The sequence below is a fragment of the Natrix helvetica genome (genome assembly GCF_964273705.1).
Source record: "Natrix helvetica genome assembly, chromosome: 5".
NCBI lineage: Eukaryota > Metazoa > Chordata > Lepidosauria > Squamata > Natricidae > Natrix > Natrix helvetica.
Genome location: NC_138551.1, coordinates 146,903,208 through 146,930,873, shown reverse-complemented (window position 1 = coordinate 146,930,873; position 27,666 = coordinate 146,903,208). Strand labels below are relative to the sequence as shown.

Genomic DNA, 27,666 nt, shown 5'->3' with positions numbered 1-27,666 from the left:
CTACACCATTTCAGACTAATGGTTGTCCAATCTCTTCTTAAAAACCTCCAGGGATGGAACACCCACAATTTCTGGTGGAAAGCTGTTCCACTGGTTAATTGTTCCGTTAGAAAGTTTCTCAATTTCCGGTTGCTTTTCTCCTGGATCCATTTCCACCCATTGCTTCTTGTCTTGCTGTCTGATATTTTGGAGAAGAGATGGACCCTCTCTTCTTTACCGCAGCCCCTCAAACATTGGGACACTGCTATCTTGCACCCCATGTCCTCCTTCTCACTAGACATACCTAGTTCCTGCAACTGTTCTTCCTACGTTTTGGCCTCCAGTCCCCCTAATCACCTTTCTTGTTCTTCTCTGCACTCTCGCCTTACAATGCAAATTGCTGGCTGGCTGCCAGGGAGGGAGGGAGGGAGCCAAGAGGGCCTTTTGTGGGGGGGGGGGGGAATATGAGAAAAGAGGCAGAGCAGAGCACACAGGGAGGTGTACGTGCGCATATGAACGTGGAGCAAGCAATGAGGGGTTTGCAGGTTAACAGTCCTGCATTACATCTCCAAGGCGATTGTGGTGTCTTCCGCAGCCCAATCCTCACAAGAGCACAACCTAAGGTGACGCCTTCCTTTGCTGTGTTTGTGGTGCTCGACTCGCAGTGGTGGGATTCAGCCGGTTCCCACCTATTCCGGACAACCGGCTGTTAACTTTCTAAGCAGTTGGGAGAATCGGTTGTTGGAAATAATCTATTGATTTCTACAGGGCTAATCCTGTAGGGAAGGCAGGAAGGAAACGTTCTGCTGTTGTTTCCAGCCTCATCTTTATTGCCCTGCTTACAGAAACGGCCTCTGCTGGTTAACCCTTATGACATTGTTAACAGCTAAGACGAAGCGCCCATCCATGTGATGTTGTTGGCCATGCCCTCCCAGTCACATGACCACCGAGCCATGCCTACCCAGCTGGTCATTAGGGCAGAGAACCAGTTGTTAAATTACTGTATTTTGGGGAGTATAAGACGCACCTTTCCCCGTTAAAAGACACTGAACACAGCCATTTTTGGCCTTCTGAAGCCGCCCCCCTCCCCATACATCCCATTTTTGGGGAAAAAATAGGCAAAAAACGGGCCTGCTGAAGCCTGCAGAGTGCTTCTGGGGGCTGGGGGAAGGGAAAAAATGCCCTTTTCTGCAAAGACGGGGGCATTTTTGCCTTCCCCCAGCCATCTTGAAGTCTGCAGAATGCTCCTGGGGGTGGGGTGGGGAGGACAACTGTTTTTCTTTCTTACCTCTTTGAAATCTTGGTGCATCTTCTACACCGGTGCGTCTTATAGTCCGAAAAATACGGTATTTGAATCCCACCACGGGGCTCCAGGTCTTCTGCCCTCTTCCCCCATTCCCACCCACCCCCGTCAATCCTGCTTTTGTTATCAAGGGACACAAAAGACACAAGGGGCACAGGAAAGCTCTTAAAACTGTATTTTCCCACCCCGTTCAAGGTACATTTTAGCCCTCCAGAGCTTTTATACAAAACAAGAGACACGCACTTTGCTTTTCTTAGTAGTTTGGAAACGCCGAGCACACCAGAGCCTGTAGCCACATCGCCTAGTCGACCCATCCAGATGCCAGATTGAGCCTCAAATGGGCTTTCTCGAAGACCATCCCCCCCCCCCAGGACATTTAATACGTTGGCACCGATCCTGGGTTGGCACCAGTTCGACATCCCATCCCTAAACAACACAGGAGGACAAGGATTGAGGAAAAGGGCTGGGGCAGAGCGAGCCGCCTTTTTCAACGGCTTTACAAATGGATTTTTTGGGGAAGGGGACGGCTGCAGCTGGCAGGACAGAAGGGCAGGGCAGTTTTCGAGGGATGACACATCCAGGGAATTAAGAGCAAATGATGAAAAGAGAGCACCTTTGAGGGTGGAGGGTGTGCAGAGTCTTTTGGAGGAGCACCTCGGAAGGATATTTTTTTTAAAAAAAAAAGTTAACGAAGCAAACAAACAGCACCAGGGCGATGGTGGAATGGAAGTTGCTCCTGACCACAAGACCACAGTCCAAATTGTACCATTTATTGAAAAAGGAGGGTTTAAGACACAAACATTGGTTTGATCTTCCGGGGAAAGACAATTCCCTAGAAGGCAAGGAAGAAGATCTGGAGTCCCTGCCATGTTGGAAATTAAGTATAACCTGGAAAAAGAATGTTTCCTTTTCAAAAGCTGGCCTTTAAAAAAAAAAAAAAACCCAAAATCCAACTTTCTAGAGGAACTTACATTTTTTACTGAAAAGATAAACTACATTTATGGTTGATTTCCCCAGCGGGCCACCATTAGCGCCCAAGAAATGAAGCTTAGTTGTCCATCCCCTGCAAATCGGTTCTCATTTTCTCCGAGGCTAGTTTGTAACCTTGGCAACTTTAAAGATGTCCGGACTTCAACTCCCAGAATTCCCCAATCTGCATTGCAGCCTTCCTGGAAGGAAATACGTGGATGAAGGAGCTTTCGGGAAGCTTAATACTCTGGTCTATAACTAATACTGTTGAATTGGTTCTACCCCCTAGAGAGTAGATTTTAATTTCCCAACCCCTCACCCCGGAAACATGCTCAGGAATTAAGATCCAAGAGCTACAGCAAAACAGGCCCAATCTGAAGGGGAGGGGTTGCAGATTTTTGCAACCCATCAACGCCGGCAGTGTGTCAGCAAATTTCCTCCTGAGCACGAATGTGGTGTCTTGATTTATTTTATTTTATTTTTTAAATTGGAGATTCACCATCTCAACTCTGGGCTTTTTGAGTGCTTCCTTTCAGCCTAAAGACACCCCCCCCCCAAAAAAAAAACCAGGAATTTTTGAGTGGCCACAGCCACGGACAGGTGGATTTTGCCATGGGCTGAATGTCGGCCCTTAATGCTGTTTCTTCCGAAAGTCAAGCAAGCTTATAATAAATAAGAGCCCAAGATCTGCCTCTCCCACCGTCTCCAGAAATGGCAAAAGCGGTCACTAAAAATACAGATTCCCCTCTTCCCTTCCATCCCCCCTCCCCACCGCTCAGATTCCTGCAAAAGAAAAACATGGATCTCAGCAACACATCTACAAGCCTCGTCTATCCCAGGCCTCCTCTTCCTCGTCTACCCCAGGCCTCCTCTTCCAATTGCCCATGACCAAGCCCCTCTCCAAAAACACACCAATATGACCTATATAAGCACTGGAGCCTGAAGGCTTGGCAAGCGGGGACATCAGCAACCATTCATTAAAAAGGCCAAAAAAAAAAAAAAGCAAAATTGAACACGAGGGGGGTGGCACTGTCGCGTTTTCTTCCTCTGAATCTGCCAATCGGTTTGCTTTTTACGGGTGGAGGTGGGGGCGGGCGAGCCAATCCTAAATGCATTCCCGGAGCCATCCTGGATCGGCGACAAACCTACGGGGCCAAAATAATGGGGGAAGAGAACCGAAGGCTGTGAAATGCATTCAGGAGGGCGGATGAGAGGAGAAGGCAGGAGAATTTAGAGCAGGGGACGCTGATCCTGGGGGCACACCGACTCGAGGAGAGGGCAAAGGGACCGAGGGGTGCCCTCTCATCTTCCTTTGAACCTGCCCAGCGCTTCGTTTGCCCCTTTCCCAGTTCTAGGTAGCACGAAAGAGCCGCTCGGATCACTGTCTTCTGTCTTCGGTCTCTGACCTGGAAAATGCCATCACGCCGTCCTCTGCACCTGCGGCACAAAAGGGGAAAAAGAGGTTCGGTGAGCACCATCCATGCGGGTCATGTTCTCGATGCTTTGGGAATGAGTCTCACAAATCCTCAGCCGAGCCCCTCCCCGCAACTGGGAATTCTGGGAACTGTAGTCTTTGTACACCAGATAAGCATTGCACGAATATGGGGGAAACACGCCCTTCGCACACACGCCCCACAGGTCTGAGAATTTTTTTTAAAAGCACCCTTGACCCTTATGCAAAAGTGGGAGGTAAAGAAAAACATAGATCTCATGCTTAAAGGTAAAGGTTCCCCTCGCACGTATGTGCTAGTCGTTCCCGACTCTAGGGGGCGGTGCTCATCTCTGTTTCAAAGCCAAAGAGCCAGCGCTGTCCGAAGACTTCTCTGTGGTCATTTGGCTGGCATGACTCAACTCCCGAAGGCGCACGAAACGCTGTTCCTTTCCCACCAAAGGTGGCTCCTATTTTTCTACTTGCATTTTTTACGTGCTTTTGAACTGCGAGGTTGGCAGAAGCTGCGACAAGTCACGGGAGCTCACTCCGTTATGTGGCGCTAGGGATTCGAACTGCCGACCTTTTCTGATCGACAAGCTCAGCATCTTAGCCACTGAGCCACCGCATCCCACTGCGTGCTCTCTGTGGCACCTGCTTTGATGCAGCCTGTGCATGTGGAGCTAACGTAGGCATGATAACTGCACAACAGGTCACCCACTTTCTCACAATTATTGTGAGAAGTTCTCCAACACCCTCCAGGGCATTTCCTCCCTGTAGGACAGGCTCTGAGGAATGGCTGTGTTGTTCCATTGTTCAGTCCTTGTCTACCTGCCCAGACTATGTTTGCATCTCAGCTCTGCGCTCCCCAAGGGATCCAGCTTCTGCTAGAGCCAACTTAGCTCCATTGCTATAGCAACCAGAGCTGCCGGAGCCACCAAGGTTGGTCCTGACACTTCAGTGGAAACTATCCAGGATTCCAGCCGCCCAGGGACCCAGCCGGCATCTCTGCTCGACTCCAACCCTCCCTTTCGTTTTGACAATGTACATTCAGATTGCAGCAGGCACTCAGAGTGCAGCAGGCACAACCTAGGGAGACGCGTAAAGCCGCCTTGTTGGAACAGCTTCTTTTTACTCCCTCTTTAACAGGCAGAGAGCTACTGCAGGAAAGATCAAAACAGGCCGAGAAGGAAGGAAGGAAGGAGATGGAGAGAGTGGAAGGGAGGGAGGGAGGGAGGAAGGGAAGAGAAAAAAAGGGAGATAGAAAGAGAGGAAGGGAGGGAGGGAGGGAGGGAAAGAGACAGAGGAAGGAAGGAAGGAAAACAGAGAGATGAAGGAAGGAAGGAAAGGAAAGGAAACATAGAGAGGAAGGGAGGGGGGAAGGGAAAAAAAGAAGGGAGACAGAAAGAGAGGAAGGGAGGGAGGGAAAGAGACAGAGGAAGGAAGGAAGGAAGACAGAGATGAAAGAAGGAAAGGAAGGAGACAGAGAGGGAAGGAAGGAAACAGAGAGTGGGAGGGAGGGAAGGGAAAAAAGAAGGGGGGCAGAAAGAGAGGAAGGAAAAGGGACAGAGGAAGGAAGGAAGGCAGAGTGGAAAGGAAGGAAGACAGAGAGATGAAGGAAGGAAAGGAAGAAGACAGAGAGGAAAGGAAGGAAAGAAGGGAAAGGGAAAGGAAGGAAGGGAAACAGAGAGAGAAGAAGGCAGGCAGGCAGGCTGCCTGATCTATGCTTCTAAGGATTAAGGTTCACAGTTTACCCTGAGTGGTCAGGAGTGCATTCATTAACTTTTATCCCCGTTGTCCCCGCAGCATTTCCAGACAAATTGAGAAGCTCGACTTAGCAAGCTACCCCTAAACTGAACAGAAACCCAAGGGCCACCACTGCAAGGCACAGGGAATCTCAGCAGGGAATCTTGCCCATCAACTACCAATGGGAGGAAACTGGAAAGAAGGCGGACTCTTCAGCACCAGGGAAAAAGCAGGTTTTTTCTATCAATTGCACCTGAACCAGCTGTAGTGGTTAATAAACATTGGGGAATATCCATAGAATAGCAAGCCTGTCACAGGTTTGCAAATAGGAGTCATTCTAAATTCCCAGGTCACTTCTGAAGGAGCCATAAAATCAATGGTGTGAACCACAGCAATTCAGCCTGAGCTGCTTTAAGCCAACACACATTGTTTTAAAAAAACCAGGTGTGTAAACGTGGGAGCGGTTTATTATGTTTTTTTTTAAAGAGTGTGCTGCCATCTAGCGGCTAATCCCTCCATTCGGTTGCTGGATTTTAGTGTTTCATTGAGGAAATGCAGAATGTTATTCAACCCACTAATGAGTACTCTGTATTGCCCATCTTTAGGATACAGTTATTAGTTGGATTAAAACCGCTGAGAAAGAAATGCTACTAGTCCAACATGCTTCAAACATGCCCAAGCTATCCTTAGGCGAAAAGTAGGTGGGCAACTGAATGGAGCGGAGTGTTTTAATGGCCAGATGACCTTCCGGTCGCCAATGCGGAGTTTTATTCAACAGATATATTCACATCAGGAGAGAGAGAGAGAGAAACATCTGCCTCTACTCAGGATCAAACTCACAGCCTTCCTGATTGTGAGGGGAGAGCTCCACCTTTAGGCCACTGCACCACTCTGCGAAAAGTACTGTATTTTTCGGAGTATAAGCCGCACCAAGATTTCGAAAAGAAAGGAGATTAAAAAAGAAAGGTTTTTGCACTCTGCAGACCGCCTTTTTTTGTCAAAAAAAAGGGCATGCATAGCCTTTAGGAGGCTTATAAGAGTGCTCTTGGGGGCTGAGGGGTGCAAAATTGAGCAAAAAACGGCCCGTTTTTCACTCATTTCTGCCCTCCCCAACCCCCAGTAGCACTCTGGAAGCCAGCTAAAGGCTATGCATGGCCATTTTGGTGAAGGGGGCGGGATTTTGGGAGGTATTCAGTGTATAAATAAGACGCACCCAGATTTTCACCCTTTGGGGGGGGGGGAGAAGATGCGTCTTATACTCCAATAATAAGGTAGGTAGTTTGAAATCCATTCAATATCTCAGTGTGCTTCCCTTTATAGATCCCCAGAGCAATATATGCAGTAAGTAATAAACATACTAAATGGAGAATCCTGGTTTAACATTAAAAGAAAAAAAATCCCTGTATTACGGGTGGTACAGGGGAGAGAATGTGACCCCTTGTGCTTTTACTATTTTTGTCCTTTCAAAATCAACTAAAGTGCATGTTAAGACATTTGTAGCAAAACAAAAATGGCATAAAGTGTTACTCACCTTGGTCAATAGAGTGCTGAGGAAGTTGACTAAGCTGGCTATTCACTACTCCCGCATACGTCCGCAGAAACTCCTCTTCACTGCTGGTTAACTGGAAAAGGACAGAACAAAACCCCGTCCCCATTAAGATAAGGCAAACTTGCCAACAGATCAATTATTTGTCCCCTTGCTTTTCAAGTTGGCGGCTTATTGATTTATGTACTTATTTTTATTTATATCCCATCCTTATATTTTTATAAACAGCTCAATGTGGAGAAATGCCTTTTTCCTACTACTCCTAATTTCCCCACAACAGTACCTCCGTGAGGTGGGCTGAGGGAGATGGGTTTGTCTAAAGTCACCCTGACAGTTTTCATGCCATCAAGTGGGACTAGAATTCCTGGTCTCCCAGTTTCTAGCTGGTGCCTTGACCGTTAGACCAAATGTGTGAAAATAAATTGCACAAGTATCATAGGGAATGACCCTCAAGATATTGCAAACAAGCGATCTATAATGAATGGGATTAATCCTGCTAATTCCCCAAAGTTTCGGGGATTACAGAGTGATCACCTCGGAAATAACTAAACTCTAGAATCTAGTGGAGACTCTGGAAAGAGTGCAGAGAAGAGCAACGAAGAGGATGAGGGGACTGGAGGCTAAAACATATGAAGAACAGTTGCAGGAACTGGGCCTGGCTAGTTTAATAGAAAGGAGGACTAGAGGAGACAGGATAGAAGTTTTCCAATATCTCAGGGGCTGCCACAAAGAAAAGGGAGTCAAACTATTCTCCAAAGCACCTCAGGGCAGGAGAAGAAGCAATGGGTGGAAACTAATCAAGGAGAGAAGCAACCTAGAGCTAAGGAGAAATTTCCTGACAGAACGATTAATCAGTGGAACAGAAGTTGCCTCCAGAAGTTGTGAATGCTCCAACACTGGAAGTTTTTAAGATGTTGGAGAGCCATTTGTCTGAAGTGGTGGAGGGTTTCCTGCTTAGACAGGGGGTTGGACTAGAAGAGGTCCAAGGTCCCTTCCAACTCTGTTATTCAGTTCTATTCAATTCAATTCTATTCTAAACGGTTCCTCTGGTGGCTTGCGACACATAAAAATTGTCTTTGAGAAACTCGGAAGGCGAACCTCGTAAACCAGAAGACAAAAATTCTGGGCTATTGATGCTAATGAGCTCATGGCACGGATACGTACGTTGGATCCCATCTTTCTAAGCATTAGCAGCACTCTCACTTTCTGCTGAATGTACATCTCCTCCGGACTCTTCCCCGGAACAGCCTCACGGTTCATTCCCTTTTTTCCAGTTTTGAAGACTTCTGAAGAGATGACGAGACAACAATACGAATTGTTTTAGATCAGGGGTATCAAACTCTAGGCCCGGGGGTCGGAACCGGCTTGCGGGGTGCTTAGATCTGGCCCCTGGGGACGCCCTGGAAACAGTGGAGGACTGGCCCGCGGTGCCTCTGCCAGTGAAAACTGAGCTCAGGAGGGCCACAGGCAGCCCTTGTAAGCTCTGCAGGCAGCCCTCGTGAGCTCCGTTTTCGCTGGTGGAGGTTGCAGGAGGCCATCTCAACCAAAAATGGAGCTCGGGAGCCCGTTTTTGCTGGCAGAGTGCTCGGGCCCCCATAGGTGCCCCCGACATGATGTTGAGCTGGCCATGCCCACCTGGCCCCCCCGAAGTCAAACACAACCCTGATGTGGCTCTCAATGAATTTGACTCCCCCTGTACTAGATTAATCTTGGGGATGGGAGAGATTCTGCAGCGCCAACTGCTAACCACCATCAGTATGAGGACCTCTTCCCTTCTGTCCAGGGCTGACACTTTGCATGCCTTTTAGTTTGGTGGGTTGTCACGTTCATGGTTTGTTTGGGAAGAACGTCGAGCAAAAGTTAGATGGCTACTGGCCAGAGACGTTTAGTAGATCCTGCAATAAGCAGGGGACTGGACTAGGTAACCTTTTAGGATTCCTTCCCGTGTGACTTAAATGATTCCATAGCGTTGGGTACATTTTTGCCAATCTTGTTGGTGGTAGGTGCCAACGATAAAACATTTTATATGTATTTTCTTTCAGTGTTGCTGATCTCGTTAATTTGTAATATATTCCAAATTTTTCCCCAATCCGCTAGATCTATATTATAATCAAAAAATGTACCCAACACTGAAACCGATATGTTGGAAATGCAAAAAAGAACAAGGGACCTACTACCACATGTGGTGGACCTGCCCGGAATCGCAAAAATATTGGAAAAGAATCTGGAAGTGGGCACAAGAAATTACGGGGGAACAAATAAAGTATAAACCCGAAACCTTTTTTACTAGGAATAATTAAAGGGAACTACACAAAAAAAATTAAATATCTACTAACACATATATTAACTATAGCTAGAATTGCCTTTGCCCAATGCTGGAAGCAAAACAATACACCGCCAGACAAATTAGTGATAAAAAAAATCTTGGAGTGCGCAGAGATGGACAAACTAACTCAAAAATTAAAGGACAAAGAAGAATCGGAATACTACGAAATTTGGAATAAGTGGTATGAATGGTTGGATAAGAAGAAAAACAATTAAGCCGAAAACAATATACATAAATAAACATAGAACTGTATATAAAAGTAGGTAAATATGTTAAATATCATAAAAATGTATAGATAAGATGACATAAGGATTGTAATATATGGTAAAGAGAGGAAAACATACATAGATACGACGATGTAACATTGTACAAACTGTTGATATAAAGATTGTAATATGTGATAAAAAGACAAAAACAATAAAAAATTATTACAAAAAAAAATGATCCCATAGCATAGAAATAAGGCCTTTTTTTCATTCTATTCCCTCAAAGCAAGCCGCACATTTAGGGTTTCCAAGTTATTTGTTACTTGGTAAGTAACCAAGTTACTTACCAGAATACTTGATTGTGATCTGTTAGCCTGGAAACACCGCAAATGACAACCCTGTGAGAACAAAGCAACGATTTTTAATAGACGTCCCAAACTAGTTCTAAGCATGTTAAATATCCCGCATGCAAGTCTTGCCTGGTGGAAAACGCGAGTTGTTCTCTACCCCGTGTTTTGAACATCAGCTCTAATTAGTTTTGTTCTTCTAATGTTAAATGAAATGTTTCAGTTCCTGGAGGAAAACTTCCGTCATCAAAAAGCGGGAGGACAATTAAAAGGAAAAAAAAACAGTTCATTTGTTGGTAATAAAAGTAGTCCAACAGGAAGGAGGGGATGCCTGCTTTAATGAAAGCTGTTCTGCAGTCAAGGAAACTTGTTTTGGTCAGAGTAGCTTCACAAAGCTGATAAGACACATGGCGCATAATGCTTCTCAATGTGTATGTAAACACATTGGTAAACCCACAATAATTTTAGCGGCAAGCAAAATGGCATAATTTGTACAGCCCGCATCATAAGGAGTGTTTCCATTCTCAGCCCAGGCGTCCTAGGAGATTAATGCCTTCCTTTCTTGAGGAAGAGCAGTTCCTGAAGCAACAGAAAAAAGATAAGAGAACTTGTTAACTCTGTTTATATAACATGCTTCATCTCACCACCAAAACGATACATTTTCAGGGTTCCGACAACATATCGGAACTATAAACAAATCTTCAGGACTGTTGGATATAGGCGGTCTAATGGTCACAGCTGCAGATATATAATGTTGTGGTCCGCCTGCGGAGCTGGCAGCAGAATCGGACAGTGAGGAGGTTGGGGAGGAACATCGGCCAGTCCTGGAGAAGGCTCGGATGAGGGCTCTGCGTCGGAGGCAGAGAGGGGACCAGGGCCATCTGGGACTTATGTGCTGCCTCCGGAGCCTCCAGAGTCTGACATCAGCAAGGCAGAAGAACAGTGGGAGCCTGTTCCCAGTGGGAGCCTGTGCAGTGCTGCCAGAAGGCAAGAACAGTTATGAAAAAAAGACGACTGAGGAGTAAGGCTTGGAGATGATTGGCTCCTCCCATAAGACATAGAAAGAGGAGCAAAAGGATGTGAGCTTTTGCAGGAAGCAATTAGTTCATCTGGTTGGGTTTCAAGCTCTGAGACGTTCTGTTTGACTCTGTGCTACGTTGGGCCTTGCAAAACTAATTGGCAATTAGGTCTCTGGCAGCATTTCAAGGGAGATAAAGGTGGGTGCTTATCAACATGACCCTGAAAGACTGTGGCAACTCAAGCAGACATCTGTCGGACTCTTCACAGACTGTTTGTGAATTATTACTGGCTGTGAATGACCATAATTCACAGCTGTATAAATAAGGAGGTTTTGGGGACAAAGATTGTGATTTATGCTTTCTCAGGAAGCCTAGGTCAGAATATGCAATGCCAAAATCACGGCCAGCCTTGTTGAGATCCACCAGGCAAATGAACAAAATTGATGTGATATGGAACTGCTCTAAACATCAGATGAGGCCTGCTTTTAATGATGCCATTTCATAGATGCAGAGGGGAGCTCATATACTAAAAGCACTTCTCTGAAAGTACACATTTATTATTAATACCGTTGCTGTGCCATCCAATTCTCATGACTCTGGGTGGTGAGCAAGAATTCCCCGCACAGTTTTAATCCATCCATTTGCATAGGCAAAATGCTTTGATACTCGTTTCTTACTAGGATGGCTACTTTACAAATACAGTATATAGGCAGCCTGAGGTAGCTAAAAGTCAGATACATCAAAGCTACATTAAAATCCTAGACAAAATTAAAACCTCTGTATTATGTCTCAGCCTCGGAAAATTTATGCCTGGCTGGGAGGTTTTTGTCCCAGTACAGATTTTGAGATTTTTTTCCTATGACTAAACACGTCCAGTCCAAAGGTAGACTGAGTCTAAAAAGCGGAAGGAGCTACCAGAGGAGGCGGGACATTGAACTTTGCAGATTTAGTTCGATAGGATAATAGACGGAGTGAACCCATTCCTGCATGCTATCTCCACCAACACTAGAGAAAATCTGATTTTTTAAATTTGTTTGTTTCAAGTGAAGTCTCAAAATGTTTAGCATTGTTAACCGTAAAGCAATCTCATAGCTGGGATTTAAGTGACTGGGCTTAATGCATTTGATCACACACACACACACACACACACACCTCCACCCATTAACCTGGCTACAAAATAAAACTGCTTCTGCAAAACTACAGGCAGTCCTCAACTTACAACGGCACTGAAGAAAAGTGACTTATGACCATTTTTCACACTTACGACAGGTACAGTACCCCCTTGGCCAGGTGATTAAAATTCAGGTGCTTGGCACCTGGCTTATATTTATGACAGTTTGTGTGTCCCAGGGTTACGCGATCAGCTTTTGCAACCTTCCTGACAAGCAAAGTCAATGGGGAAGCCAGATTCACTGAACGACGACGTTACTAACTTAACAACTGCAATGATTTACTTAGCAACTGGGGCGAGACAGGTGGTAAAATGGGGCAAAGGGCCCTTAACAAATGTTTCACTCAGCAACATACGTTTTGGGCTCAATTGTGGTCGTAAGTCGAGGACTACCTGCCAGGAAACCAGAATTCTCCCCCAGAAATCCTGCTTAATGAAAAGCAACAAACAGATTCAACCTTTAAAACACAGTAAAAGTTATAAACTGTAGAAGCACACAGCTGCATAAATGGGTAGGCAAGCAAGCTTTTACCCAGAGAACTTCATCTGTCATTACTGATCAAGTAATCACATTTTTCCCCTCCCTCTGCCATCCTTCCTATTGGTTTGAGTGATGCCGTATTATCTTCCTCCCTTTCTCATACAGGTTTTTTTTTAATCCCCAGCATTTTACAAGCGAAGCTTGGGGTTTCTGTTAAAAATTGAAAAGATACAGTTAGCTTCAACTGCCAATAAACAGTATGCCCAGGTACCTGGAACTGGATTTTTGGAGGGTAATATTGGCTGTGTATACTGTCGATTATGGTCCTAGTGTTTAAAAAGACAGCTGTACAACAGCTGATCCACCACCAAGGCTTGTGACAATATGCACGGCCCCTGCTAAGCTAATACAAAAATCTCACACAAACACACACGCACAGTGCTGAATTGTTTTCTCAAGTTATTACCCCAAGATTAAATAAGATTAAACTTTCACAGGGCCTTTAATAGTTACAATATGCTGATACGTATGAGGGCATAGGAGCTGCTGCCTTGTTTCACAAAAAAACCTTCCAATAAACACTGGAGCGTTGAAATTAGAGCTCCCTTGTCTCCCCTCCTCATAGATTCCCTCCCCCCCCCCCAATTCATTCAGTCTGATTCATGACCTTGAACCACAAGTAGACCGAATTAATTCACATTTCTATAGGGGGTGCCTGCAAATGAAGAACGCATACAGCTGTCCATTTATAAGCGAACAGTGAGATCTGGACGTTTTAAAATTACAAGCTTGTTTCCACCATGTTTCCAAGGGCTACTTTAAATTTTAGACAAAGTATGCACAGTTCTCATTTTAAAAAAAACAATCAAATAAGCAGCAGTTAACCATACTTTTTAAAAAATGTTTAAATCCAAAACAGGAAAGTGGTTCATTTCCTGGATATGATCCTTGCGTTTTCATAGCTTCTTTCAAGGAAAGTTTTGACAAATGGTGCAATTAAATTCAAGAACTTCCCCCCCCCCCCCAATAATTTTGTTGGGTTAGATGGAGACCAGATACCCATGAAGTATTGTTATTATTCTCTTCAGCCCTTAAATTATATGCAAGCTATTATTTATACAAACAATGACCTACACAAGGCTGACTCCATTGTGTTCCAGGTCAATCAATTGAGGTTTTTGTAGCCTTCTTAAGGTTAGTATTAATTCCCAATCGAGGTCAGGAATACGGGAACTGTTAGGAATCTTGGAATGTTTGTTTAATGTGCTCAAAGTATTGTAACAGAATATTGAAAGCTTTGCACAATCAAGGCCCAGAACTCAAAATACCTTTTCTATAAAATCTCAATACTGTCTGAATCAAAACAATAGTCCATCATAATTCCAGATAGGAAAAGTGCAATTCCATTCCACCTTCAGGCTTAAAAGGTGAGAAGCTGTTGCAGGTAGATAAACCATTCAGCCATCAAAACCGCAGAGAGGTGGCATTTCAAGCAAGTCACGTGGTATTTAAGTACTGCTGGATTTTGTCAATAACTATTCTTGGTAATTGCATTTATGTTAATTTATTATATACTTTCTTATACAGTAAGTTATTTTTTTATCATACATAACAACAAAAATCAAATTATTCTTAACCGTGAGAAAGGCTCATGAAATATGTCACAGTCCCAGTTATTTCAAAAGCGAAAACTCTTTTGTTTTTACTAAGAATTGATATGGATATCTGATTCCAAAACAGACTCCTGAATGTAAGACCCAGGCAAGTTAACCTATCTTTCTTTGCTCACCTTAATCTGTATACAGGCATTATCTGAGTATGGCCCTGAGGGGTGTTTTATCTGAAAAGATTTAATCATCTAAAAGCACAAACACATCAGAGAAAAAAATACCCACGTGCAAGACATTTAATTGTTAAAACTGTCAAGTAATGTCATTCATGCTGATTTTGTCTACAACAAAAAATAATTAAATGAATGCAGAGAAAAAGGATTTCGCAATGAGGGGTGGGTGGGTGGGTTTTTGGGCCCAGTGGTAATATTCATATTTCTGCAGAATCCAATCTGGGTCAGTTATTGTGACCAGAGGTTTAGTTTTCTGAGCTTTTGGACTCATGCTGGATCCCCCATCCTCAGGGAACTTCCCTCTACAGAATGTTGGATCCTGCAGCATTATCCCTAATCACGTATATTTGCCTTCATTGGTTAATATTTCTCTCTCTTACAAGCCACCTGTAATATTTATGTTTGGGTACCTCGGAGTTGCTTTCAAAGGACATTTTAATTACGACGAGTTGGGAAGCTGCTACAGGAACACCAAAGCTGTATAATGTTCTGCTGTCCCAAAGCAACTGGCAACAACTACGTGAATAAATACGTGACAAATTACTAATCAAGTCAAAGCCTTTAGGGAAAACAAATCAGGCATTTGTTGAAAAGGGGGGGGGGGGGTTAAACATAAAACTCTTAAGGAAATGTTAAAAACGACTGCCGGTACTTGATGTGAACTGTTGAAAGTCAGAATGTATTAAATCTCCTTTCGCCTTAAAAAGTTTTATTTGCTGCCAGTTTGTTCCATCTTTCCTGAAATTGTTCAGACAAAACATATTCCTAATTCTAAACTATTAGTGCTTCCCGTACAGCGTCAAGTTACTCCAAACCAGCTCCAAGGTTCCTCACAAAATCTGCAGCAACTGCAGTATGTTGACATGATTAAACAAAACAGGAAGCACAAATCACTTCCAATTTTCCACATGAGGTTTGTTAAGCTCTGTGGTGCAAGCTCTGCCGTTGCCATTTCATACACGGCCAGGAAGGAAATGTGTTGTCCACAAGGCTAAGGTGTGAGATTCTGAGTTAATCTGCAGACTGCAAGTCTGTGATTTATTTTTTATTTAAAAAAAAATAAAAACTAGGCTGCAACTATCCAAAAAGTAACACAACAGGGAAGGAAATGTCCTCAGCAGGATAGAGCTGATTTCCTTTCTAGACAAGGGCCAAATGGGAAGCTTCTTTGCAATAAAAGAGTTAATAGGCCCAAGGTAACACAGTAGCCTGCAAAAGAAACAATTGAACAACACAGGACCAAATACCTACTATATTCACAGATTCCCTTCTGAAACTGCCTAATCAAGCTTTATCTAAAGGCTTAATCGGTACTCAATTACTGCAGACTCTCTTCACAAAATGAGGAAGTTATAGTAAAAGGCAGAAGATTAATACAGCTATCAAGCTTTGTGTGACACTCTGCAATTAATCCAGATCCATCCTCAATTTATGCAGGATTAGCACACATGCCATTCAACACTTATCACACTGATTTATTGTCTATCAGCCAGCTGAATTGTGCAAAGTATTTGAACAGAGATGGCCATGCGCATACCATTATGAACAGGGTTTATAAACAGTCTAGTTGCTAAAATACTATTATACTGTAGGAAGTTATCACCTAGCCCTCTCCCAGAAAAATGAAATATCCTAGGAAATATTGAAAAGGCAGAATATTATATTTTCCTGGATGTGAAAAAGGGAGAAACACATTTTAAACACTAAATTCCTACAGCTTCCTGCCCATCCCCACTTTTGTCAATGGGCCATTAAGAAGGCCAAGCTAGTCCACTTTACATAATAAAGAGTTCTCCTCTTCAGCTGTGATGGGATTAAGGCAGGATAATAAGCCTTTACTCAACTGACCACATGGCATCTGAACTCAATCAAACCTGAATTCAAAACAGCCTAGAGGGTTGCCCCTGCATGGGCCCATGTGAGTCTGGCAACCAATCAGAATACATTTCTTACACAGGAACAGGAAACAGATAGGTGGGGCAGAACAGATTATAAAAATCCCTGCAAGCCCTTCTTCAGTCCTTCTCTTCCCTTCTCTTCTCTTCTCCACCAACATTGAAGCATGTGATCACCTTTGCTGTTCAGGGCTCAGGCCATGTGGTCCTGTCCACCATTAAAACCATCTTTCCAAGCAGCTTCCATGTCTCCAGTGTCTTTTTCCCCACTTGGAGCCGAACCCAGAAGGACATTTCTTCCAACAATTGGCGACCCACAGATGGGACTCCAAGCTAGCCTAACAAATGGATATGGCCCAGGTAAGCCTCCCATGCCGGCACAGACCCCATTGAGTCTGTGGGTGGACTTTATCTTGGCCTTAGCCATTTGGATCTAGGCTTTAAAGGGGTTTTGAGTTTGAGCTCAAAGGCTGCCTGGAAAGAAGGTGAGTACCTCTAAATTTTAATTCTCTAAAATTTAATTTTAAAGCATGGGAAATGTGTGTATGCCTGCCTGTGTGTGACTAGTGTGTGTGAAAATGGATGGAAAAGTGAATGGATTTTTTATTTTTTGTTGTTGCTGCTGTTTTTGTCCTGTGAGAGAAAAAAGCTAAAGCCCATAAGAAAGTTAGTGAGAAAAATGGAGGTACGCATACCCGCTCCGACAGCACCCCTCCTGGGTCACTGTGCGGCTGGTCCTCCGGGTCTCTTTCCCCAAGACTTGAAACTGTAAGAAAAGTCCCTGCGTGAAAGGGCGCGAATCGAAAGTCCCTGCGTGAAAGGGCGCGAATCGAGAGAAGGTTCCCGCGGTGAGGAACGCGATAAAAGTCCCTCCGAAGGGCACCCCCAGAAAAGTCCCTCCGAAGGGCACCAATAAGACCCTCCGAAGGGCAAACAGAGAAAGTCCCTTCAAAAGGGCGCGAAAGGTCCTCTAAGGACGCGAAAGTAAAGTGGGGAAATACGAAGTGGCAAACCCAGCTAGGACGAAGTGAACCCACATCTAAACGGGATCATGGGAAGCGGTAGCTCGAGGGTAGCCATGGAAACCCCCCTAGGGGAGTTGTTGGGGGCCTGGGACGAAAAGCAAATGCCCGTCCTGGCCGGAATGAAGAAAAAAAAGAGCAGATTGTAGAAAATGGGCTTTGCTGAAAGATGATACAGGAAAAACTAATTTGGCTGAAAAGGTACTTAAAAGGAAATGGTGGGATTTCTTTTTTTTTTCCTCTTGTCTGTCTCTTTCTCTGTCTTCTATGTAACCACGTGGTTTTTGTTTGTTAAGATTTGTGCCTTCCCCAATTTAACTGAAATTCATGGTGGGAATGATTTTGTTTTTCCCTCTTTGTCTGTGTGTGTGTATGTCTAAGTCTTTGTGCACCCTCAAGGTAATTGTAACTAAGATGTCTCCAATCCAAAAGACAAGAATTTTAAAGTGTTCAAAGAAAGAAAGGAGTAAACTGGCAGAAATTGCCTTCACTCAGTTTGTTGGGCCTAGAAAACTAACTGAAACTGGGAGGAGTCTTTACTTTGTGTCTGTTCTGGCCAGCAGAAACAGAGTAAAAATATTTTTTTTCCCTTCCTTCCTTGCCTATACCTTAAAGTAACAACCCAGGAAATGTTTTAAGCTCATTTGCAAGGAAAGTTTCATCCTTGCATTGCATTTATTGTGTGTCTAAATGATTTTACCTGTTCATTTCTTTCCTGGAGCATGTGAATCCAGACCCCATTTCTCATCTGTGATATCCCCATAATGTTTATCTGTTTATCTGCTTAGTAACTAATGGTTTTATTTTTTTCAAACTCTGCCTGCAAGCTATCTACCCCCCCCCCACGCCCCTCCCTTACCTCTAATCCTCCAACAATGCCTTTTCTGTGGGGGGGGGAACCTTGTTCTCATGTCTTTCAGCCCTAGAAGATTGTACTCTTCAGGTGAGTATAGATTTTTTTTTTCCCTTTTGGGGGGAGGAGGAGAGTGTTGCCTTGTGTGTGCATGTATGAAATGAAGGAAATTCCTACTAAAGGTTTGCCTTCAACCTGAGTAAAAAACCCTTTGCACATTTTTCTGACCAACCTACTCTATTAGTCCTAAAGTAAAAACCTGGCCTCCAGAAGGCAGTTTTGATTTAGATTTTGTCAACAAATTTGCTGATTTTCTGGCCACCATCAGATGAATCAAGGGCCCCACCCAGATGCAAATGATGTGTTAATGAAAGTCTCCATACATCTTGGATCTTTAAAAATATGCCAGCGTGTGCTGGGAGCGCCAACCTAGAACCCTGGCTGAATGCAAACAATGTGTGGACAAACATCTCTGTACATTGTTTCTATACACCTTGATATTTAAAAATGCCAGCGCGTGCTGGGATATCAAGATAGAATTTGGATCTTTAAAAATTAGCCAGCACAGCTGGCAGGTCCAAATTAGAAACGAACACCCCAGGGCAGAGACAGGCATTAACTATCTAGTGCTTAAGGAGATAGAACAGCCAGGTCACTTCAAGCAAAAGTAAGAAATTTAGCAGGTAATAAGGTAAAGCCTGTCTGAATGGAAGACCTAGGTAATTGGACTTGATTAATTTGATGTAATGTCTGTTAAGAAATTCTTAGGTGTGCATCTAGGTGTGCACCTCCCCCAGGCCTGAAAGTGTTGTTTAATGGTATTTGTGTATGTATGTGTGTGTGTGTGATCATTTCCAGACCTGGAGGGAAGTTGAGATCCTTTAATAATAGAAAATGGAGCTCATTGGCTTATGTACAGCTCCCTGAAGTAATTGTAATAACTGCCTTGCATGAAGAACGAATGAAATGGGATTTTTGTATGTGAAATTAATGATTGCAGTGCAAATGTGAGTATGTTGATGGTAAAGTTGGTATGAATGTAGTTTGATTCCCTTTCATATAAAGAAGCAGTCAGTTACAAGGTTGTTTAATGGTATGTGTGTGTATGCATGTGTGTTATCATTTCCAAACCTGAAGGGAGGGTGAGATCCTCTAATAAAAGAAAATGAAGCTTGGTGGCTTGTGAAAAAAAAAAAGCTTCCTGAAATACCTATGATTGTTTGGCATGAGCAAGCACGAAGGTCTGATTGCAATATGAATGTGAGTATGTGTCCCTCATGCCCCAGGGAGTGATAAGTGAATGGATGCAGAGATCCACGTGATTGCCTGTGTGAATCCCCCCCCCCCCTCTTCCTTCTGGGTCATTCTTTGGAGGGAAGTAGGAAAAGCGGGGAGAATGAATGTCTGCTCATTTTACCATGAGTGTGTGTATGAAATGCCCCAGTGATACCTGTGAATGCCTCTGGGCATCCCCCCCCCCTCCTTCTTTCCCTCCTTCCTTTTGGGTCATTAAAGGCTGAAATTTTTTCTCCTCACTTTAACCACTTTCCCCCCCCCTCTCTTCTGAGAAATTTGGAGTAAATGGGTGATCTGCTCCGCTTACCTTTCACTATTGTGATCTTTTATCTGCATATAAAATTATGCAGTTACATTTCTTTGCTCTGAATACAATTTTGATTTTTTTTCTTGAAATTTTTGAGGTTTAAAATGCTTAATTAAACCTATAAAAAGGAATGATTTTGAGATGTTTTGCTTACATTTGTAAATGTTTTAACATACTTAATGAGAATTTGCTTCCATCTGAATGGAATTTGATATTTTGGAGTGTTGACTCAAAGTACCTTTTTTTTTTTTAAATTGCATTTTTTTTTAAAAGCTGTTCTTCTTACCTCCCTCTTTTACACCTGAGTGCATTTTTAAACGCTTATGAGTCAAGGTGCTCTACCCTATGAGATTTTGTTTGTTTGTTTGTTTGCAACACAAGTTGTTGTCCGTCTTGGAAATTTACTCATCTTACTGCAAAAGTGTTTCAATCATACAGGCAGTGGGAATGTCATGTTCCATGAAATTTACATCGTCTACCTCCTGAAATAATGTTTGGATTTCCACACTTGGACAGAATGGGTGATATTCCACAACATGAGACTAAAGATATGTCTGTAAAGAACTGTATTCTTGGCCTCTCCTTTTTTTTTTTAACCTCAGAAACACAGGACTGCTAGCTCAAACCATAACTCTCCAATTTGCTGCTGGTGATTGCGTGCTGATAAAACCTGACATGAGGAGAAAAAAAAAAACTTAGCCAAGCCTGGGACAGACTACCAAGACTGACTGACCACTCTTACCAGCCTTACCACCAAACCAAGCATGCCACCCTAGCAGACATGAAAGAACCCTGAAGGAGATGAAGAAGTAAAGACCAAAAGACTCTCTTCTATCCCCAGAAGACAGCTGTAAAGACTATGGGGGAGGGTGGAAACTGATTGTAAAGTTTTGTTTCTTTGCCTCCCTCACAGAAATTGTAATTGTAATTCTTCTTTCCTGTCTCATTTATATTGTAATCAGTTTAATGTATTCATGTAAGAATTGTATTTGAGAATGGCTAGCACAGCAAGTTCTGAACACCTTAGATTTCTGGCTGGTGGGAGGGAAATTTTGTCCAAAATGTCTGTATTTTCTGTATTGTAGAAGCAGCTACACACACACACACACACACACACACACAAAGAGAGAGGGAGAGAGAGAGGCTCCATTCAGAACTAGATTGAAACTATCTCCTTGACTTAACTCCACAAAGCTTTTCCTAGGTTGAATTTGCCCTTGCACAAAAGCAGATATCTCCCTTTTAATCCCATGGGGGAGGGTCAGTTCCCCTCAGGCAATTCCCCCACTTGAAGAGTAGCAGAAAGGATCTTCAAAACTCAAACCCTGTGACTCAATTAAAAAAAAATGCTGCTGCCCAGTTGCCCAGTAAAGCAGGACATGTTGCACTGGTGGTCTCTGATAGGAGTCCCTGGGCTCATTGTGTGTAACTTTAAAAAAAATACTAAATAGCTTGTATTGCACACTAGCTAAACTCAATTTGGCCTCACTAAAATAGGAGCCAGGGCAAGTTAAAGAAATCCCTTGGAAATGGGCAGCCTGTACTTCTTTAAAAGGAAGAATCCTTCAATGGCTGTGAAGTTTTTTTGGGACTTCTGCTTGCTTGTAGTCTGGAAGCTCACAGAAAGTGATATCAAACACCTGAAAATAATTGGCATGGTAAATTGGATATTGTAAATTTCTTTCCAGAAATTGTGCCCTGGTTGCTAAGACCTTCATGGTTAAAAGCTCTCTGGGAGCCACTGAAGGGATCCTTCTGCTGCCTCTTTCAATGCTTTTCCATCAGAAAAATTAAGTTTCCCTGATCTGACCGATTTTATCTTTTGTCAAAAACATGTGCGTTCCACTCACATTTTTTTGAAAAAAAAAAGGAGGGATTGTAGGAAGTTATCACCTAGCCCTCTCCCAGAAAAATGAAATATCCTAGGAAATATTGAAAAGGCAGAATATTATATTTTCCTGGATGTGAAAAAGGGAGAAACACATTTTAAACACTAAATTCCTACAGCTTCCTGCCCATCCCCACTTTTGTCAATGGGCCATTAAGAAGGCCAAGCTAGTCCACTTTACATAATAAAGAGTTCTCCTCTTCAGCTGTGATGGGATTAAGGCAGGATAATAAGCCTTTACTCAACTGACCACATGGCATCTGAACTCAATCAAACCTGAATTCAAAACAGCCTAGAGGGTTGCCCCTGCATGGGCCCATGTGAGTCTGGCAACCAATCAGAATACATTTCTTACACAGGAACAGGAAACAGATAGGTGGGGCAGAACAGATTATAAAAATCCCTGCAAGCCCTTCTTCAGTCCTTCTCTTCCCTTCTCTTCTCTTCTCCACCAACATTGAAGCATGTGATCACCTTTGCTGTTCAGGGCTCAGGCCATGTGGTCCTGTCCACCATTAAAACCATCTTTCCAAGCAGCTTCCATGTCTCCAGTGTCTTTTTCCCCACTTGGAGCCGAACCCAGAAGGACATTTCTTCCAACAATACACCGATAAATCTAATGTTAGGATTTTTAAAGGCTTGGCATTTAAAATAGTGTATTATTAAAATAGATTAATTTTTCGGTATTCAAGTGGGATATGACTCTGTATTCTTTAAAACTCCTACTAACAAGAAGCTTTACTGGCTTGCACACTACAGAAAAAGGCCTCTATGAAGAGAAATCGCTCATTTCCTTTTGCCATCCACTGTTGCAAAGGGTGATGACTGAAGCCTATATTTTGTGACCGAATGTCTTATAAAATGTTATATAGAAGAACTCTAGCCACCAACTGGATTTATTTTTTAAAAAATGCTTGCAAAAATGTTTTATAAACACTAATAGGTTTGGCATACAACTCGACAGTGAATGCATTATGGATAATCTTCAATTTACAGCCCGCATTGGGCCCAACATTTCTGTTGTTAAGTGAGACATTTGTTCAGCGAGTTTTGTCCCATTTTACCACCTTTCTTGCCACAGTTGTTAAGTGAATCACCGGCATTGTTAAGTAAGTAATGCTGTTGTTAAGTGAATCCGGCTTCCTCTCCTTGATCGCAAAAGGGGATCACATGATCTTGGGACACAAAAAAGGGTGAAAAATATGAACCAGCTGCCAAGCACCTGAATTTTGATCACATGATCATGGGGATGCTGTAATGGTCACAAGTGTGAAAAACGGTCATAAGTCACTTTTTTCAGTGCCATTGTAACTTTGAAAGGTCACTATACGGACTGTTGTAAGTCAAGGGTTACCTGTACACTGGTTACATGATTTAAGTTTCCATGGCCTTTACTGTGCTCCATAATGTCCCATGGATCAGCGGTCACCAAGTGGTGGCCCACAAGAAAATTTTGGTGGTCCACAGAAAAATTATTTGCATTTTTTATATTGCACTAAATACCATTTATCTTTTAAAAAACATATCAGTGGTCCACAGGATTTAAAATTATGAATTGAGTAGTCCCTGAGGTCCGAATGGTTGGTGACCCCTGCCAGAGAAGACTTATTTCAAACACATTAAAAAAATAGAACCACACTTTTCTTACTCCGTACTAAACAGTCAAAAGCAGACTCCTGAGAGTGAGGAAGGAAGATTCCTTCCGAGTTTTGCATTCTGTACTTAAAGCACAAACTTCAGGTAATTTAAAACGCACATCTGAAAACACAGCCAAGTGACAACACGCACTAAGCTCAATCCTAGACCAACGCTCAGGATGGGAGCGGCAGATACTGTAATAATCCGCTCGGGCTATTGTTCTTCCAGTTTAGAACTGTTTTGACAGGCAGAAACTCTCAAGGATCTCGCCTAGGAAGGTGTCTCTCCTCTCTGGCATCTGATTTTTTTTCTCCCCACTTAGATACGACAAGAACTGAAACTGGGATCTCTACAGGCAAAGGACATACTCTTAAAACTGAGCTACTGGCTTTGTCCAAAAGAGAATACTGTATCCAAGGCCCCAAGAGCTCTTTCCTATCACAGACTGGAAGCCCTTTTCTCTGCCCTAATCTTGGCTGAGTGAGAATCTTGGGCAAACGCTCAAGGCCATGTCAATTTTCTGTATGGCGTACAAGTATACAAGGGTGATCAATTTTGAGGAAAAACACTTGCATTTCTCTATTGCAATAACAACAATACAAAGGCAGCAAGGGCCACAGCCTCATTGGGGAAGTAGGAGAAGTCCTGGCCCATTTGAGAGTCCTGACCCATTCACTGGGGTAGAACGAAAATTCCTAACTTTTCTGGTAAGAGAAAAATTATCCGTACACTGAGATTGTTGTCTCATAGTGGAAAACAATTAATGCCTTAAAAAACAAAAACATATTGGAATTGATTAATAAAAGCCCAAAGGGCATGATCCACACATTTGTCGGAGGCTGGATGCATTGAGATGCCAACCTTTGCCAATTTCAACAGCGGTGTGAAATTGGCATCTGAGCGGGTGGCACCCCCGTCCCCCACCAGCCAGTGCCATTCAAATAATGTCACCCTTCTTCTTCAGCCTCTCCCGCGAACCTAGAAAGCAGGTCAATTCAGGATCCTGGTTAGGATGGCGGGGTGCGGAAGCGGGCAAGGGCACTCAGAGTGGCGGGGGCAACTCCGCTGCCAAAGTTGAGAACTCAAGAACAGTTAACCTCAGCCATAAAAACCCGCACGCAGGCCCCCCACCCCCCAAGAATGGTAAAAACTGTACTGTATTTCAAAGTATAAAGTGGTGGATCGCAGCAGTTTGGTGGGAAGGGAAGGTGCACACGCACACACACACCTCCCCCAAAACCTGAAGCAAGGCAGGCAGACACACACACACACCCCAAAACCTGAAGCAGGGCAGACAGGCAGGCACACACATACTTCCTCCCCAAAAAACCTGCAGTAGGGCAGCCACACACCCCTCCCCCCAAAACCTGAAGCAGGGCAAACACACACACACCCCTCCCCCCAAAACAGGGCAGACAAACACACATCCCCCCAAAACAGGGCAGACACACATACATCCCCCCAAAACCTGAAGCAGGGCAAACACACACACACACCTCCCCCCAAAACAGGGCACACACACACCTCCCCCCCAAAAGAGGGCTCACACACACACCTCCCCCCAAAACCCGAAGCAGGGCAAACACACACACACACCTCCCCCCAAAATCCAAAACAGGGCAGACACACACATCCCCCCAAAACAGGGCACACACACACACCCCTCCCCAAAACCCGAAGCAGGGCAAACACACACAAACACACACTTCCCCCCCAAACCCAAAACAGGGCAGACACCCCCCCCAAAAACCTAAAGCAGGGCATTCACACATCCCTCCCCCAAACCTGAAGCAAGGCAGGAACACACACGCCCCTCCCCCCCAAACCTGAAGCAGAGCAAACTGACACACACACACAACCCTCCCCCCAAAACCTGAAGCAGGGGCAGAAGCAAGAGTGACTCCATATTGGAAAGAGACAAAACACCCACAGGGCGTGGGGGGGGGGGGGGAGGGGAGGAAAGAAGAGAGAACGGCCGTTGGGGAAAGAGGGGGGGGGCGATGGAACCCGAGCGAGCGAGCCAGCGCGCACGCGCAGACGCGCCGCCTTTTGTAGGGCGGGTGAGGGCCGAAAGGCGCTTACCTGAGGCGGTGGGTGGTTTTTTTTTTCTTTGAGGAGGGGGTCCTTGAGGAGGGAGGGGGCGAGCCTCCCCCCCTCCCTTGGCGTACCCCGAGAGTGGAAAGTAGCCAGGCGGGTCCCCTTGCTGAGGCGTGAGGCGAGAGCGACCCGGTTGCGCCGGCGAGCGAGCGACCGCCTTTTCTTCTTGCTGCTGCTGCTGCCGCTGCTGCGCCTCTTCCTCCTCCCTCCGCCGTCGTGACTCAGAGCGGCGACGACGACCGAGGGAGGGAACGGAGGAGGAGGAGGAGGCGCCTCGACGACTCCAGAAGGGAGGGAGCCGCCGCTGCAGCCGCCGCCGCCGCCCGAAACGCGGCCAGCCGCTTCGCCTTCAGGCGGCAACATCGCGACGGCGCGCCTGAGGTAAAAAAGGGGGCGGGGATTCCAGGCCGTGGGAGAGGGCCGCGGGTGGGCGGGGCCGGAGGAAAGGGCGGGGCCGGCGGGGCGGAAAGGAGGGGGGGAGAAAACAAACGCCGTCCCTCGCGCTGCGCGAAGGGGGCGGGGCTTCGAAGCGGCGGAATGAATGGAAGGGCGGGGCTTGCGGGGAAACCCCGCCCTCGTGGGAATAATCGGTGGGATTGATCGTCGAACTCTGGATTGCGCGCTGATCGGATCCCTGTCCGTTCTTAGCAACCGCATACAAAAAAATCGGTGTTGCCCAACCGGCATTGGGGTGTGTGTGTGAGGTCAGGGGGGGGGGGCTTTTTAAGAAGTGTGGACTTCAACTCCCAGAATTCCCCAATCAGCCGTGAAATTAACAGAGTCGTAAGAGACCTTATAGGTCATCTAGTCCACCCCTCTTCACCCCGTCATGCTTAACTGGGCAATCCTGGGAGTTGAAATGCCCACTTCAAAGTTCCCAGGATTGGAAAACAGTGCAGTATTCCCCAGCCAGGGACGTTGGAGGTCATCTACTCCACCCCACTTCACCCCATCTTGCTGAACTGGGCAATTCTGGGAGTTGAAATCCACACTTCAAAGTTCCCAGGGCTGGAAAACAGTGCAGTATTCCCCAGCCAGCCGTGGAATTAACAGAGTAACAGAGTTGGAAGGGACCTTGGAGGTCTTCTAGTCCAACCCCCTGCTCAGGCAGGAAACCTTACACCACTTCAGACAAATGGTTGTCCAATCTCTTCTTTAAAAATCCCAGTGTTGGAGCATTCACAACTTCTGGAGGGAAGTTGTTGCACTGATTAATTGTTCTAGCCGTCAGGAAATTTCTCCTTAGTTTTAAGTTGCTTCTCTTTTCTTTCCCTCCACTTTTCTCAGCATTACAGCATTCTCCTGAAATTATTTTCTAGGAATATTTTTTTATTTGGGGAGGGGGGGGGAGGAGAGAATACAAATGTAATGAATAGTAAATAAATAAGTGTATGTAAGCATTTACTCTTGAGTCATACAAGAAAAACGGGGTTGGACAAGGAGATCTCTAAGGTTTCTTCCAACTCTGTTATTCTGTTAAATCTGAATTTTAATCTCCAGTATGACCAAATGAAGTTAGTAGACAGCCCTATCTGGAAAGTCAATTTAGTGTAGATCAGCTTTCTCAACTTCAGTGTCTTCTAGAAGTGTTAAGACTAGAAACTCCATCAATCCCAACCACTATGAAATGATGAAAATTAAGCTTTAGACATCTAGTGGGCAGTTTAATTGATAAAACTGTGTGTGTGTGTGTGAATACAACATACAGTATATCACAGGAGTACACCCTCTCACATTTTCTAAATATTTAAGTATATCTTTTCATGTGACAACACTGAAGAAATGACACTTGGCTACAATGTAAAGTAGTGAGTATACAGCTTATATAACAGTGTAAATGTGCTGTCCCCTCAAAATAACGCAACACACAACCATTAATGTCTAAACTGCTGGTAAGATATACTTAAATATTTACAAAATGTGAGGGGGTGTAATTTCTGTGCTATACTGTACATACATACGTACATATATACATATAGTGTGAATGTATGCATCTGTAAGCAACTAGTTTATAAACTACACATAACATTACAATAAGTCTGCGATCCACTGAAATGGGCATAAATCATTTCCCCACTGTTGAAGGACTGATCCATTATAATAACGTAGAATTTATTTCAAGCTATCTGTTTCCATGTAACAGGTTTGTAAACTTCGGACACACAAAACATTACCATAAATCTTTCTTAGAATAAGTTTCTTTTCAAGTCAAATAAATCACCTTTCACAGGCTAATTGGCCGACAGCAGGGGGAATAAGGCGGAATCTGTGACAATCTTACCAAGCTTAGAGATTGACCTCAAAA

General features: G+C 44.3%; 1 protein-coding gene across 1 annotated transcript; it reads right to left on the bottom strand.

The window, feature by feature from the left end:
- Positions 1–2,031: 2,031 nt before the first annotated feature.
- Positions 2,032–25,727, bottom strand: CTNNBIP1 (catenin beta interacting protein 1). Its single transcript, XM_081953815.1, has 5 exons — positions 25,347–25,727; positions 9,852–9,902; positions 8,137–8,258; positions 6,958–7,048; positions 2,032–3,688 (listed from the first exon to the last, which is right to left on the bottom strand). The coding sequence occupies exons 3-5, from the start codon at positions 8,230–8,232 to the stop codon at positions 3,630–3,632; spliced, it is 246 nt and encodes an 81-aa protein (XP_081809941.1). The 5' UTR covers positions 8,233–8,258; positions 9,852–9,902; positions 25,347–25,727; the 3' UTR covers positions 2,032–3,629.
- Between the last annotated feature and the right edge of the window lie 1,939 nt (positions 25,728–27,666).

Coding starts and splice junctions, on each gene's coding strand:
- CTNNBIP1 (XM_081953815.1), bottom strand. CDS start 8,232: ATGAACCGTGAGGCTGTTCCGGGGAAGAGTCCGGAGGAGATGTACATT. Junction 7,049..8,136: donor TTAGAAAGATGGGATCCAAC/GTACGTATCCGT, acceptor GTCCTTTTCCAG/TTAACCAGCAGTGAAGAGGA. Junction 3,689..6,957: donor TCAGCACTCTATTGACCAAG/GTGAGTAACACT, acceptor TTTGTGCCGCAG/GTGCAGAGGACGGCGTGATG.